The following is a 14,322-nucleotide window of genomic DNA, read 5'->3' on the forward strand; positions in this document are numbered from 1 at the left end:
TGGTTGCGTCATTGCACTGCTCCATTTTATAAAAACAGCTTTTTAATTCCAGTATCAATAAACAGAGGAGAGTGACATCACACCACAAATCAATCGAATCGTGAATCAAGCAATTCATCACATCGTCCTGGATTCTTTACAGGGCTGGTAAAGATAAACACTGAGCAGACAGGATTTATCAAGCAAGCAGCACAGTGCTGATTGTAATCTAAACACAAGGCATCCAGAAATATGCCTATAAATATAACCCATAATATGGACGAAGGGACTGACATGGACCATACTTGGTTACTAATCCAAACTCCAGGGGATCTGCGATCAGCCGTGCATTTGTCTGCATATTACATGACTAATGCTGTCAGAGATGGAGGGAGATTGCCTAAGATTGGCCAATCAAGATGGTAATTAGCTGTATTAGGCATTTCAGCGGCAAGTCAGAGCCAAAGGCAGCAGATTAAAACGAACTGCTACTAATCTATATTCTGTGTGCATTTTGAGAGGTGGGAATAATAATGTACACAGAGCTATAAACTGTGAAAAGAAAAGGTTCAATAAAATCCAGTTTACTGTCCCCCTGAAGCCAACAGTCAGTTAAAGGCATCCATAAAGCATGAGACCTGTGATCCTCACATGCTGCAGCGGTGCAGGGATGGTTTCCCAGTCAGACTAGAGCCTAATGTCTTCAGTCAAATACTTCTTTGTTGGAAACAATGGAAACATTTTCCTATACACAGTCCGAGTAACTCGGTTAGCACTGTGCTGTATGAATAGCTTCAGTTTCTGCAGCACTGCAGCACTGTCTCAACGCACTACATGTCCCGCTATAATGTGGAAAAATCTGCAGAGAGCTGCTTAATGATAAGGCAGTTTAGACAACAGCGTGCGATTACAATTTTCCTGAATTTTCTAAAAGAGGCACAAATGTGAAATTCATCCACCGAGTACTAACAGGGGTAAAATTGGCTTTGATTGGGTGCACATCTGTTGTTTCCTCTATCCGTAACGTGACAGAGAATACACGGCAGAAACTGTCTGAATTTACTTGGTACATGAAACTGCAAGAAATCTAGTCTATAGAGCGTCTGCGCTATATGTTTACCACTTTAATCTTTCAGTAAAACAGGTACGATCCAACATAAGACATTGACCCAACAGGTGGCATTTTTTCTGACCTTTCTTTCTTTTTTTCGTGTAAAACACTGGATAGTTTTGCCTCTCCAGGCCTCTAAAAAATCTAAAAATGAAACAAACATACAAGGTTACCAGGGAAAAAGAACACTCCGGTCTCAGCTCACATATGCAGCTTGTGACAAGGTTTGTTGCCTGTTTTTCTGTCTGCTTTCTTGCTATTTTGCGCCCCTGCCTGAGCACCAGAAAACTATCCTTTAACAGTGCAAACACTCAAGCTCATGCTAACACTGGTACAAGACACGCTGTGCACAGTGATGCTTTTAGTCAGATGCTGGTTAGAGCGAAAACTATGACTCACGCAAACACAAAACAAAACAGTCTTCACATCCATTTCATCACTTTGTTGTTTTAAAGCTTTATTTATCTGGTGAAACTTGACTAAGTGCTGAAGCTGCTTTTTCCTTGCAAAAGCATTAGATTCACACCTTTCCAGCTACCCAGGTTAAACACAGCCTTTCACTGTTTAGTTTGTTAATTTGTAAGGGACAGTCCTCATTAATCAGCGGAAAGGAGATAATGCTTGTTTGTAAATGAGCTAAGGCTAATTTCCATCTGTTGTCCCAAACCGAATGTTAAGAAGACATCAAAATATATATATATATATATATATTTTTTTTTGTTTAACAAAAAAACGATAAAGTCTGCTGCACAGAGGACAACTTGAACTGTCTGAATAAAAGGTGACTCTACCTCTTACGAGAATTTGGCATCTACGGTGCAGCACCACAGCGGAGCGGACGTGGCCATGTTACAGCACATGATGTGCCCTATTGGATACCTGTGATAGAAGCTTGCCGGGCAGCAGCTGGCAACAGGAGGCTGGCACCAGATGACTGCTCTCAGCACAGGGAACAAAACAAGCAGCTGTGGGAGCGCTGGGTGGGTTGGCCCTGTCTTTAAAGGAAGCTAGGCTATGATTATCTCAGTGCAAAACAAGACCACAAAATGCTGTTAACATAACCAGGCCAGCTAGCAAACACTTGATGCTAATTAACCACTGCCACCTGCAGCTTACGGCTTTGCTGAGTGAGCCATTAGTCTATTGTTACGTTGCTATATATATGTTTTATATACTTAACACTCCAGTGTAAACCTCTTGAAATTAATCATATTTTCAGAGGGGTGCTTAAGATTAACAACAAAATGTTAATGAATCTGAATCTGACAAATGAGTGGATAAAACAAAATACATAACAAAAACATAACAAAACAAAAACAAAACAAGCCAACATTTTTGCAGTGGCACCTCACTTGTAACCTGCACATAACAGGATTTCACTTTTTGAGCCCAAGAAAACTGTCAAAGAGATCCAGTGAGTAAACTAAAGGTTTGTTTTAACAAGCACCAAAAACATCCGTTCAATTTTACTTTCATAAATCTCCATTAAATCTTTATGTTTCTCTGGCATTTTGAGTGACACGTCTCCTCATTACAATTCCAGAACTGCGGGTTCAACGTTTGCAGATATATAACTATAAGCAATGTGATTCTTGCTGGGTTTAACAACTTCACAGCATTTCCACACTGTGGTGGCTGGACAGAAGGAGTACATGCTTCCATTATCAGTGCAATTGTGCTAGTTCAGCTTTGCCACCGTGCAACTCTATGGACGGAGGATTTGTCTGTGTGTATTAAAGGGACTCCAAGAGTTTTCTAATAAAAAGATTTTTGTCTATGCTGTGCTCTCCTACAGGTCCCAAAATTCCTTTGACCAGCGTCAAAACCTGCTGCATTCAGCTGTAAATTATACGTGCAGACAGTAACAGTGACAGCAACAGTAAAAGCCAGACAGCGGACACTTCCAGCTGAGAAAAACTCTTCAGAATGCAATATGTCATGTAGCTCCACTGCGTTCTTGTGTATTGAGGCTGCTGTCACTTGGAAACTGATATCTCTGCTGCTACTATGATTTATTCAACATGCTGAATATTAGTGCAAAATGGTGTGTCTAACGGGACTCCCTTGCTGTTTGATTTTGGAGAGGCTGACACCAGAATGCCATTTACAGTTATCCAGAAGACATTCACGGTTTGGTTTTACATTGCTGGACGATTTTCTGCTATCACACTCTGCAAATATCTGGAGGTGATGTCACGTCTACATTTGTGCAGCTATCTGCAGGTAGACATGGAGATAAAAAAAAAACAACAATAAAAAGCAGCAACATTTAACACTTTTTCCTGCTTGTGCAGTTTTTAGGAATTCAGTCATTTTACCAGACGGTCAGAAGTTCAGTGTCATGTAAATCTACGTTCACATTCAAACTGCAAATGTGAGTGCCGTTGAAAAGCTGGGATACATTACATCACGTGAGTGATTAAACATTGTGACATACCAGGCCATGATTTAATTATATCAAGCATCTCTGGCTCATTGACTGCATAACAATGTCAGCTGTGAGCCCCCCGCCCTCCTCACCACAGAGAGGAGGAAGTTGCAGGACGGCACTTACACTTTGGAAAGATGCGGTTATGGAGACACACCGAGGATCAACTGCTTGGAGAGAGTGAGCGAGTTATTATATTTCACCTTCAAAACTAAAGATTTTATTCCTGTCCTTGTCACACAATGCTTTTGGTGGAGGAGTAAAATCATATATAGGTCGTTTATTGATGCTATAAAAAGCTCTACTGTTGAACTGAAGCTCATTTGAGTGAATGCATATGTGGCCTTGGAGGTAGCTGGGGGCAGAGGGGGACATCTGCTTTCAGAGACTCACTCAGTGGCTTGATGACTGCACTTCCTGGATAATATTGGTAGTATTAGAAATCAAAATCTGACGAGTCGTACAGCTCAGTTCCCTTCATGTTTTTGACGTATCCTGCCTTCATCTGGTATATTCAGTTGTTTCTGATTTCTTAGTAGTATAGTATTTCTTAGTTTAGTGGTTTGCGCTTAACGTGGTGCAACGCTGAAGATATTTTAGAGAAACGCTGCAGAGTTCGTCTCGTCACATCTTAGGTGGGAGCTGTGATGCAGCGAAGCAAGCAGGACATCATGGGATCGGCTCTCTCAGGAGTCCTTGAACAAGATTCTCAGCCGGCGCCAAGAGCCAGTGACATCATGCTCTATTTCTGGCTTTCAAGTGGAGCATTCAGAGGCTGAAAGGTATCCATTAATGGGGACCAGCTGCACGGTCAAAAACACCAGTCCAGTTCCAGAGACCTGTTCTGAGGAGTCAAGTGCCGCTGCCAAACCTCGCAAAAAATGAATTACTGCTGATCCTTTTTTTAACGTTTCTTCAGGATATTGTGTCAGCAGTGTGAGAAATGAATGTCAGTCTAATTCCTCATCAGTCAGCCTACATTTGCTGCAGTGTGGGACATGTTTGGGTTGCTGTTAAATAATCAGGTCCTGGCTGGTTATTAAAGGGAACACCAGCTGATTCAAGCGTTTCATTGGCTGCAAAGAGCAACTGGTAAAACTGAGGAGGTAATATTCATGAATGGTGGAGGCAAAATAAACAGATGTAGTCGCTTTTGGAGGGAGGATTACATTTCCAGATCAGCACAGCGAGGAGCACTAAGTATTGGTCATAACCTCATTTCACTCTGCTCACTTAAGTGGCTCTCAAGGGACCAGTTCTCTAATTCATTCAGGCAAAGCCAGCAAGCAGTGTGAATGCGCGTGAGTGTGTGTTTGGGTCTGTGTGCGTGTGGACTAAGATTTGAAATTTTCTGTATTTCTTGCCTCAGGGTCTGAGTCATACCCAAGTTCTTCCCACAGTGATGCAAACTCTAATACAACTCCGGTCCTTCCATCCCGCCCACACGAATACACACTCACACACACGTGGATCTTCGCTCTCTGGAGGAGATGACATCAAAGTGTTCAGAGTCTGCCTGCCTACGCTTTGTCACTTCCTAAACGCGAATGATTCTTCATCAAATGTTTTTGGGGGACATTTGAAAAAAAAAAAAAAAGAAAGAAAGAAACACCTGGAGAATCTGCAGCTTCTGTCACTGCTTGCTTAGAAGTAGAAAAGGGACTCGCATCCACACAAGCTAGAGGCTCAGTTAGATCACCTGACGCACTAAACATGCTTGGTAGCATAGAGGGGCAATAAATATTTCATGTCTTAACCAGACTTGGTACAGACACTGATTTCATTAAGGGAATTAAACCACTAAACCTAAACCACCTTATCACCATCGAGATAGAGAATGCAGACATGGTCATAGCCAAACAACACAACCTCATACGTGTACATGTCTGCACTGCATAGCTGCAGCACTGCAACAGTCCATGGGCTAAATACTACTAAGTCTAATCTCTGTGCCACAGGCATCTATGGAGTAACCACTGCAACACGAGGCCAAAGACATCTGCAGAAACTACTCCCTATTAAATATTGAGTTTGCAGGTACAAAGTCAAAAGCAACAAATTTATAACCAATGTCCTGATGGGTGTGCATCTTTACTTACACTCCCAACTTCCCCGTCCGCTTTGCAGCTTAATGTTGAACACTATGGACCAGCAGCAGTTTCGTTTATACAGATATTATCTGGGACTGACAGTGAATCCAAATCTAAAAGATTTATAGCTCAATCTTGGACTGAATGGATCAACTACATAAAAACTCAGATTTCAGGTTTCCACTGTACCCCCTGCAGATGCTGCTGCTATTCATTTCTACAAAAGACGAGCCAAACGCGAGCCTCTTTTGAAAACTGATGTGGTATGTGAAGAAACCTAGATTAAAAATGAATACCTTGCAATTGCCGCTTGAAAGCAGTCGCTTAGCAGTACCAAATATTTCATTCTACAACTGGGTCTGTCATGCTTGAGTAATTACTTCCCGTCTGTAGAGCCATCTCCACAATGCTGCAGACAGCCTGAATGACTGGGGCTGCATGGCTGCCCTTTTCCCCCAATAAGTGTACTTATAACTTACATATTAAAGAGTTAACATATCACTATCCAGGCATCAATAGGATTTTCAATCTATGGCATAATAACTAATAGATTCTAGGTTCTTAGGGATCTTTTCCAAACAGTGAGCTTGTTGCTTATAGTCATTTAAACTAAATTTATCTTCTCCTTTAAGGGATTTGTTAGTTTTCAGAAATTTGCTATTTTATTTAAAACATTTTTATTCCAACATTATAGTAGCTTTACCAGTTAGGGCACATGGCAGACAACAGTGTACATCACAATGACTGGACGATGCTATTTACCAGGTCAGTGAAACAGAGTGAAACATACCTCCCGTGTTTTGAGTTGAACTGGACCTGGACAGAACTCACATGGTAAGATACTCTGCTTGCCAGTCGCCAAAATTAATTCACATATTAACCCAGTTAGACCCACAGTCAGTCTGAGGTGATATCCAACGGGTAAATTCAATCCTGCCTTGCAATGTGGCAGTGATTAAAGTTTTCAGAGGTATTTAAGTATTTTGCAGCATCAGCTTCATTATGTCATTAGAGACGAGTGTGGTTAGTACACTGGTTTTCTTCCAGATATATAAATCAGGTGAGCTACAGTGAACCAAAGCTGAACTAGTTAAAAACTCTTTGTCTGCGGTGACTCTGGCGCCAGCGTGAGCTAAGTGAAACCAGTCTCGTGCACGAAAAGATGCTTAAGGTATGTAGCAGCTCAGAATGTTCAATTTATTTTCTCATGTGCGGTTTTACATCTGCTTGACTTTAAATTCTTCGTGTGATATTTGAGCACACTAACCCATTAAAAAAAAAAACAAACAAGGAAGACTTTGTATGCGAACAGCTGCTGTCTCCTTGTTAGGCTGATGTACTGTTCCTGCTACTTTCTGACTTTACAGCTCTCTGGTGTCCTACTGTGCTGTTCATTAGAGAGATAATTACATCTGCAGGAGATCCTTCTGCACTGTCTTGTCACCTTGGCATGTCTGATCAGAACCCCTTCTTCTGTTTCCCCCGCCAACCCACTGTCAGACAACGGTCACCCAGGATCCAGCGTTTGGCATCGGCACTAGCAGTGATGATTCATCTGGAGGACTAGGAGGGCTAGATCTGTCTCCCTAATCAGACCCTAACCTTTCAAGGGTATTGATCAAGCATCTCTGTCGGAGACATTACAGACACCCGATGGATGCGGAGTGTGCCAAGGGCCCATCCCTGCTTCCGTCAATCTGGAGAAGATTAAACGGAGAGAAGAATTAAGGGAGGGGAGGAAAAACAAGGCTTCGGGGGTAAATTGAGCAGAAAAACCAGAAAGGCTTCAGTTTGCACATCAACGTTTATGAGACAGGAAGATTGGAAAATAAGCTGCTGCTGTCTATTACAATGTATGTTGGACAAAACGATGACTTTGCCAAGGACATCAGGGAATGAATACCAACATTTTCCAGTGTTATTTTTATCAAACGCACATGTACAATCTACAGACAAAATCGTGTTATTCGTGACGCATCACGTATTCTGAAGCTAAAAGTCTTTACTGGTAAACTCCTGTGTATCCCACTGTGGCTCGTCTTTGCACAGTTTCCTTCTCCCTTCCTGCCACGCATCAACCACACATCTAGCCTGCAGGCGGCGTGAACTGGGGCACAAACAATAACAGTAATCATGGAAAATCATGTGCTGCTCTGGCGGAGGAGACCAGCTGACTGGCTGACTGCTGGAGCCCCGAGGGCCTCCTGTACAAGCAACAGAGAGACAGGGAGGAGGGGCGGAGGAAGAGGAGCGGTGAGGAGGAAGGAAGAAAAAAAAAAACCATCAGAAAGCAAAGACGAGAAGGATTCACCTCTCATCCCCTCATCTCATCTCCGTTCCCACACTCTGCCCTTGTCAGGGAGCTTCACCATCTCCCCTCCCTCCCCCCTCCCTCACTCTTACTGCTGTACCATCCTCTGTTGGTTCACCATTCACCCCCGTGGAGGTGTTGAAGTGGTACATTCCATGACTAAAAACACTCATTTGGCAATATTGGCTGAAGGAAGGGAGGACGTGGCTGTGCGCCTGTGGTCAGACCCTTTGACGAATGGTAGTGTCATGTTTGATTAATAAAAAGGGGGGGATCACTGACTTAAAGCACGCTTCTAATGACCACATACCAGAGATGTACATAATACTTACCCTTTAGATAAATCCACTGCTGCCCTAATTACTAATCTTTAAATGAAACTGTAATTGCTGTGTGAAATCAAAGCATGTTTCCAGGCTCAATCACCCCTTTGTATAAGAGACGTTGCTCCTGGAATTTCTACTGAAGCCAGTAGGATGGTCATGAATGAGCAAACCACAGATCAATTGGCTGCTCTGTAGAGTGATCTAGTGCAGTCTTAGCTTTCTTACAACATCGGTGTGTGAGTGATCAATTGCTTGATATATCATTACTGTCTGGCTGCGAAGAGAAAGCACTCGGATCAACGTCTGGGGATCTGAGGCTGTGCTGTTGGTCCTGAGAGTCCTGCAGGGGCGGTTTACACATCCACAGTGACCGAAATATTAATTTGTGATTTAATGTTATTGCTAGACGTTTCACTGTAAGATTTCTGAAATAAATGTGAATTAAAACAATAAGAGAAATGCAATTTTTTTATGATAACTCAAAGTAAATCAACCCCTCCAAAAGGAAGATTTGTCTCCAGAGCGTCTCGTCCTCTGAGACAAATCTAAATGACTACAACTCGAATTTGTGTTTATCAAAGACTACAGCTTGGTGCCACTGACCAGGATCAGCAGGAGCGGAAGCTGCTGTGGAGAACATCATCAGCAGCAGCAGCCTTCATGAGACCGTGTTTGGCAACAGTAAATAAACAGCACGGGGAGAAGGCTCCCGCAGTCCCTCAGGGCCCTTCGAGTACAGTAACGCACAGCTGAGTGCTCCGGAGAACGCTGCCTGTCTGCCAGCTTGGCTGCCTGTGTCACGATGCAGGGGGCGTTGGGGGATGGGAGGAGGGTCACATGTGTGCGGTGCTTTAGGCTTTTGGGTTCTCTGCATGCTCCACATGTCTTTCCCCATCTCTTTCTCTGAACTGAGTCCATCGAGTACTAGTGGGGTGTCTTTCTGTGAGCAGATTCAGAGGAAACAGAGGAAACAAGCCAGAATAATGCGAGACAAGGAAAAACACCAGGCCCCTCATCTCCCGGAGAGGCTAAAAGTTAGAGGCCAGAAGAAACTGCTCACCCTTTGCAACAAAATGCATGTTGCATCAGCCACAGAGAAGTGGCTGAGCGTAAATCCATTGCTTTATTTGCTGAGAAGAGTTTACCCACCTGTTAAACAGTGCATCATACAAATATCATATCAAACTGGGGGCAGTTAAAGGAGGACACTGTGTCTTCACAGTGCCATTATAATCTTCAGTAACTGTTAGGAATCCAAGCTACAACCTTTCCAGACCTACCACAGCTGAGTCACTGATACTCTAAAGATGGACTTTCTGTGGACTATTCCTTTAAATATGACGCTGAAAGTCTGAAGCATCAATGTACAATGATTGCATGACACATACACAGCTAATGGTTGCCTCTGTTGTTCTTCTGCTCTGTAACAAAATGGCCTGATAAAATGCAGAAAGAGAAGACAAGGGACAGTGGGCGAGGATGAAGGAATCAGGGAAGGGACAGTGGCTGTGTTGCATTGTTATGCATGTAAGGCGGGATGCGGTGTTGCCCGGAAGCGTCGAGCGGGGACGGCGAATGTCACTCTGATCAGTCGAAAGTGTCATGATGTGAAGCGGAGCCGTGACCTCCGATGGAGAGAGGGGAAAAAACGGAGGAGAGGAGGAAGACATAAGGCAAAGTGCAGCAAAACAGAAAAGGCGGTGACAGCAGAAACGGAGAGGGAAGGAAATGAGGAAGAAGAACGAGAGGGAGGGAAGTTTGTGGCGGGCCAACGCCTAATCCTGCCAGTGCTCGGGGCTTCGAAGGAAGTGAGGGGGCTTCTGAGGAGTGATATCAGTAAAGACACATTCACAGCTTGCCTATCGCCTAAATGAGGCCACTTCTGTCTTTAAAAGAGAAGCTCTGCTGCTTCTCTTCTCATTCACCACCTCCTCTGCCATCACACACACACACAGAGTGGAGAAAGACCTGGAAGCTATCTGCTGCCCCCCTTTAAGAATCCCACTACATGATTATCTGAGCATTGTTCCACACTGCTGGCCCCCTAAAATTGCTGCAAAATTACACCTATATTAAAGAAGTGCCGCTATAAAAGAAGTGTCAGATGAAGTAAAATCATTACAGCCTAATACATTCATAACACACCAGCACAAAGGTGATGACTCCGTCTGTGAAATAAGCTCATTCTTATTGTCCAAAAAAGGCAGAAGCTGCAAGCACAACTCTTATCTGCTGCATATTAAGCAGAAGCACAACGGGGCCACTTTCCCTTGGCTAAATGCCTCCGTATAATTACCAAGGTCTAACAAACCTCTTCATAAACCATTAGAGTTATGTTGATATCATACAGACCAATAAGACACCATCAGATTAATTAATGAAATCGTTTGTGCCAGGATGTCGCTGGGAGGATCCCAATCACGGGAGTGACATCTAATTTAAGCCGGGTGCCAGGAAAAGCACCAGAACAGTATGTCAGCTCTGTCATCACACAATGACAACCAATACATCACCACAGCGCCACCACAGAGCCTTTACGGAGGATGGACATGAGTGAAATTGTCTGATAATGGAAATGTTATTTCACTTCAGCAGCCCTGGATGCGTTGTCTGGAAAATGGAGTGGTGGGAATGTTTGGACTGGAGAGGAAGATGCTCAAATTTGCTATTCCAGCAAGAACGGGGAAAGACATGCTTTCTTATATGGGACAAGAGGGGCAAGACTAATGTCTTTTTTTTGCTCTGCTCTACTCAGTGCGTGTAAAATCTATGAACAGTGTTTTGTACTGCTTAAATTTTCCCTGTTTTGTCTTGTACTCTCAACTGTATATCATGTCCACTGTGTAACTTCTGAGGAAGATAAAAGCCCCGGGGCTAAAGTATGAGCTGCAGAGACCACATAACCCAGAGTTCAAAACTACAGTCTGAGACGAATCCAAGATGAAAACATAGTAAAGGCAGACTCTGATAAAGGCCTATTTATACCATCTCAACACGCGCTCTCCAACAACCTGTTCCACACATCAGAATGAAGAGGTGTAAGTGGGTTAATTCAAATTATTCTAAAGGCCATGGGGCAGGAAGGAAAAAAAAAAACAGATATTGAAATCGTTTTCTGGCTGGATTAATTCAAAATAAGAAGTATCATTTTAACACTTCAAACCCCTTTTAAGCATTAATGTGAGATCACACCAAAGCTAATGCAGGCACAGTGTGTGCCCCGCCTGTGTCTCTGAAACCATGCGGATTACTGTGCTATCGGTGGGCACCGCCTGTGAACAAAGTCCTCTCCTCTTCACCAGCAAACCTCCAGAGTCTTGTGGAATGAGAGTGGGGAGAGCGTGTGACTAGAATTACTGACACACTTTTAGAAAGTGCTAATCTGCGCTTACTGTAGGAATTATTACGTAAGACTTTTCTTTTTCCACATATTGCTAAAACATTAACAAAACACACCACAAATTCATGCATACAAAGGCAACTTTGAAACGTTTAAACACACAAGTCCTCTACATGGCAAAAGCAATAACGATCTACATGCTCTGGGAATCCAGTTGGTAATTAGTCTCCACTGCCCAAATGCTTAAAGGATGCAAAAAATACCCCAAATTCACATTTTTAAATCTCCCTTAAAGTACAAACTCTCTTGCATGATTTAGTTTGGAATTAATGAGAATCGCTGACTTGGAAAATTTTCCAAAGTAATGGTACTGGAAGACTCGGTGTTTGTGCCATGTTCATTTAAGCATAATTAAATCATGTACTGTAAATTAAAAGTTAATTACACAAAGTTTCAGCGAGGGATACTGCAGGGGTAGAATATACTTTGCACTGCTGTTGCACATCGCGGTTCATCCAATAAAAGGGAATTAAAATAAGAACAAAGAGATGTAGCCTGTCGTGGAAATTCTTCTTGTATGTTTGAGAGTTACTAGTTCTTTGAAGAATCAGAAACTTGGCGTGATCAGTCATAATCATTTTAATTCATGCAGCACAGGGAGAAGGACTCAGTAGTTGTTCTCTGAGAAGGCTCTTAAGAATGTCTTCGTACACCACAGCCATCAACCTCAACACCTGTGATCTCATTATAAGGGAAAACACCCCAAAAATATCACCCTGGGATCTCTCCCAGTCCTCCTCCACCTCCTATTTCCTGACAAAGCATTCGCTCTTCAAATACCGTACACAGCATTCACGTATACGAGGGGACACATCAAATCTAAGGTGCTCATTTCCCGCAAACCACAAACTGTATGCAACAAGACACAAAAGCAGCAAAACAGGAATATATATAATGATAACGTCCCTTGTTCAATTCCAGCCACCTGTCTTCCCAGTTTCCTATGTATATCTGACAAACAGCCAATAAGAATAATCTTTTGAAAAAGTCAAAAGGAGCATTGGTGTGGCTTACCTGTGGCAGGGCGGAGCTGAGCTGGCGCTGCAGAGAGTCACGGTCGTAGATGACGTCCTGAAGATGTTGCTGTGCCAGTCCGAGGCTCTCCTGGGTTTCCCTCAGAGTGTCCAGCAGCCGGTCCCTCTCGTCCAGCATGTTGACCATCAGCTGCTCAAAGTGGGAGTCTGGGTCCGAGGCACTGCTCTGAGAGCCGCGCTGGCTCAGCGCTGTGTCCTCGCTGATGGTGGGCATCACCTCGCACATCATCTTGGCTCTGCCCAAGATGAAATCAAATATAACAAATATAAGATCAAATATAACATACAGAGTTACTAGCACTTATATTGCATACAACTCAAAGGACAGACTGCAAGACGCACACCTTCAAGGTGAGTTCATGATTCTCTGGTATGTATCCTTAGTATCCTAATTATATTCAGGCCCAAGGTAAGAATTAAGATTACATTAATGCTAAAGCTGAAGATCTTTATATTCATAGCAAAACAAATCTGTGTCTGTGTCAGTGTCTACTGCATGTGTGAATATCTACTATTACCGTTTGTATGGCTATGTGTATGTGACTGGGCCTGACACAGTTGGAGCTCGGCTAAGCGTCAACCCGGCGTTTCAAAGCTGCAGAGACGTCTTGGGAGGCTGGGCGTTCTGCCCTAGATTTCATGCTTGTGCTGTTTAATGGGCCAGCCCAGATCGAGTTGCATAACACACCGTATCTATGCTATAGTGGATGTGTGAGGCCATATTCCAGATTCCCTGAGGGACCTCAGAAAGCCTCAGGAGTCATCCTAACTGGATGGACTAAAAATGGGTTTGCATCATCACACATTTGTGTCATGTGCTGAAGTAATAAACAGCAACAAAAAGGAAATGGTTGTAAGGATGTAAACAGGTAGGGGTGTGCCATCTAAGTCACCTCACGATTCGATTACGATTCACAGTGCTACGATTCGATGATTCCCCGATTATCGATGCATCTCGATTAATCTTTTTTTTCCCCACATAGAATGTTTCTTTTCTCACAGTTACTTGTAAAATAATGTATATTTTTACATATCCATTCATTGAAGTAAAACACGTTTATCTCTTTTATTTTCTAACTCCTCTGATAAAAGAAGAAAAAAGCATTAGCTCGCACATGTAATGCCTGTTTCATTTATTGATGTAGATTAAAAACAATAATAATACTAAAAATATATATTGTGTGGCTGTACTGACATGATTCTGATTTATTTTATTATGAACATGTACATGAAAAAAATATGTTAAAAAAGAAAATAAAATAGGGAAAGGAAATTGACAATATTTCCACTTCTATTACAATCTGATATCTTGATTTACATGTCCAGACAGTAATCCTTTTAAATCTTACTGTATGTGCATGTCAGCCAGATTGTTTCTCATATGGATTTTGGACACTGTGTGGTCACTGCGCGTATTCTTACGTTTCCGGTCAACGGAGTGTTGACAGAATATGCAACACTCGGCGCTAACCCCTCAGTACAGAGCCGAGCAGTTCGCGTCGAGTTTCGCAGTTTTTTCGCCGACGAACACAGAGCCGTACGCAGCCGCTTCGCCATGTTCGCATTGTTTTGAAGGGGGAGGGGCTTAGTCTGTGGAAGGGGCTTGTTGTGCCACCCAGATTTGCTTCCCTCCGTGCAGTTTT

At 42.9% G+C, this 14,322-nt stretch overlaps 1 protein-coding gene across 1 annotated transcript in view; it reads right to left on the reverse strand.

The window, feature by feature from the left end:
* Nucleotides 1-12,908, reverse strand: part of ppfia2 (PTPRF interacting protein alpha 2) — a 150,799-nt gene extending 137,891 nt beyond the window's left edge. Inside the window, exon 1 of the mRNA XM_041030199.1 lies at nucleotides 12,660-12,908. Within this exon, the coding sequence (XP_040886133.1) occupies nucleotides 12,660-12,908 (249 nt within the window). The remainder of the gene's footprint in view (nucleotides 1-12,659) is intronic.
* Nucleotides 12,909-14,322: the final 1,414 nt, after the last annotated feature.

Source organism: Toxotes jaculatrix, chromosome 22 (genome assembly GCF_017976425.1).
Source record: "Toxotes jaculatrix isolate fToxJac2 chromosome 22, fToxJac2.pri, whole genome shotgun sequence".
In the NCBI taxonomy this organism is placed as follows: domain Eukaryota; kingdom Metazoa; phylum Chordata; class Actinopteri; family Toxotidae; genus Toxotes; species Toxotes jaculatrix.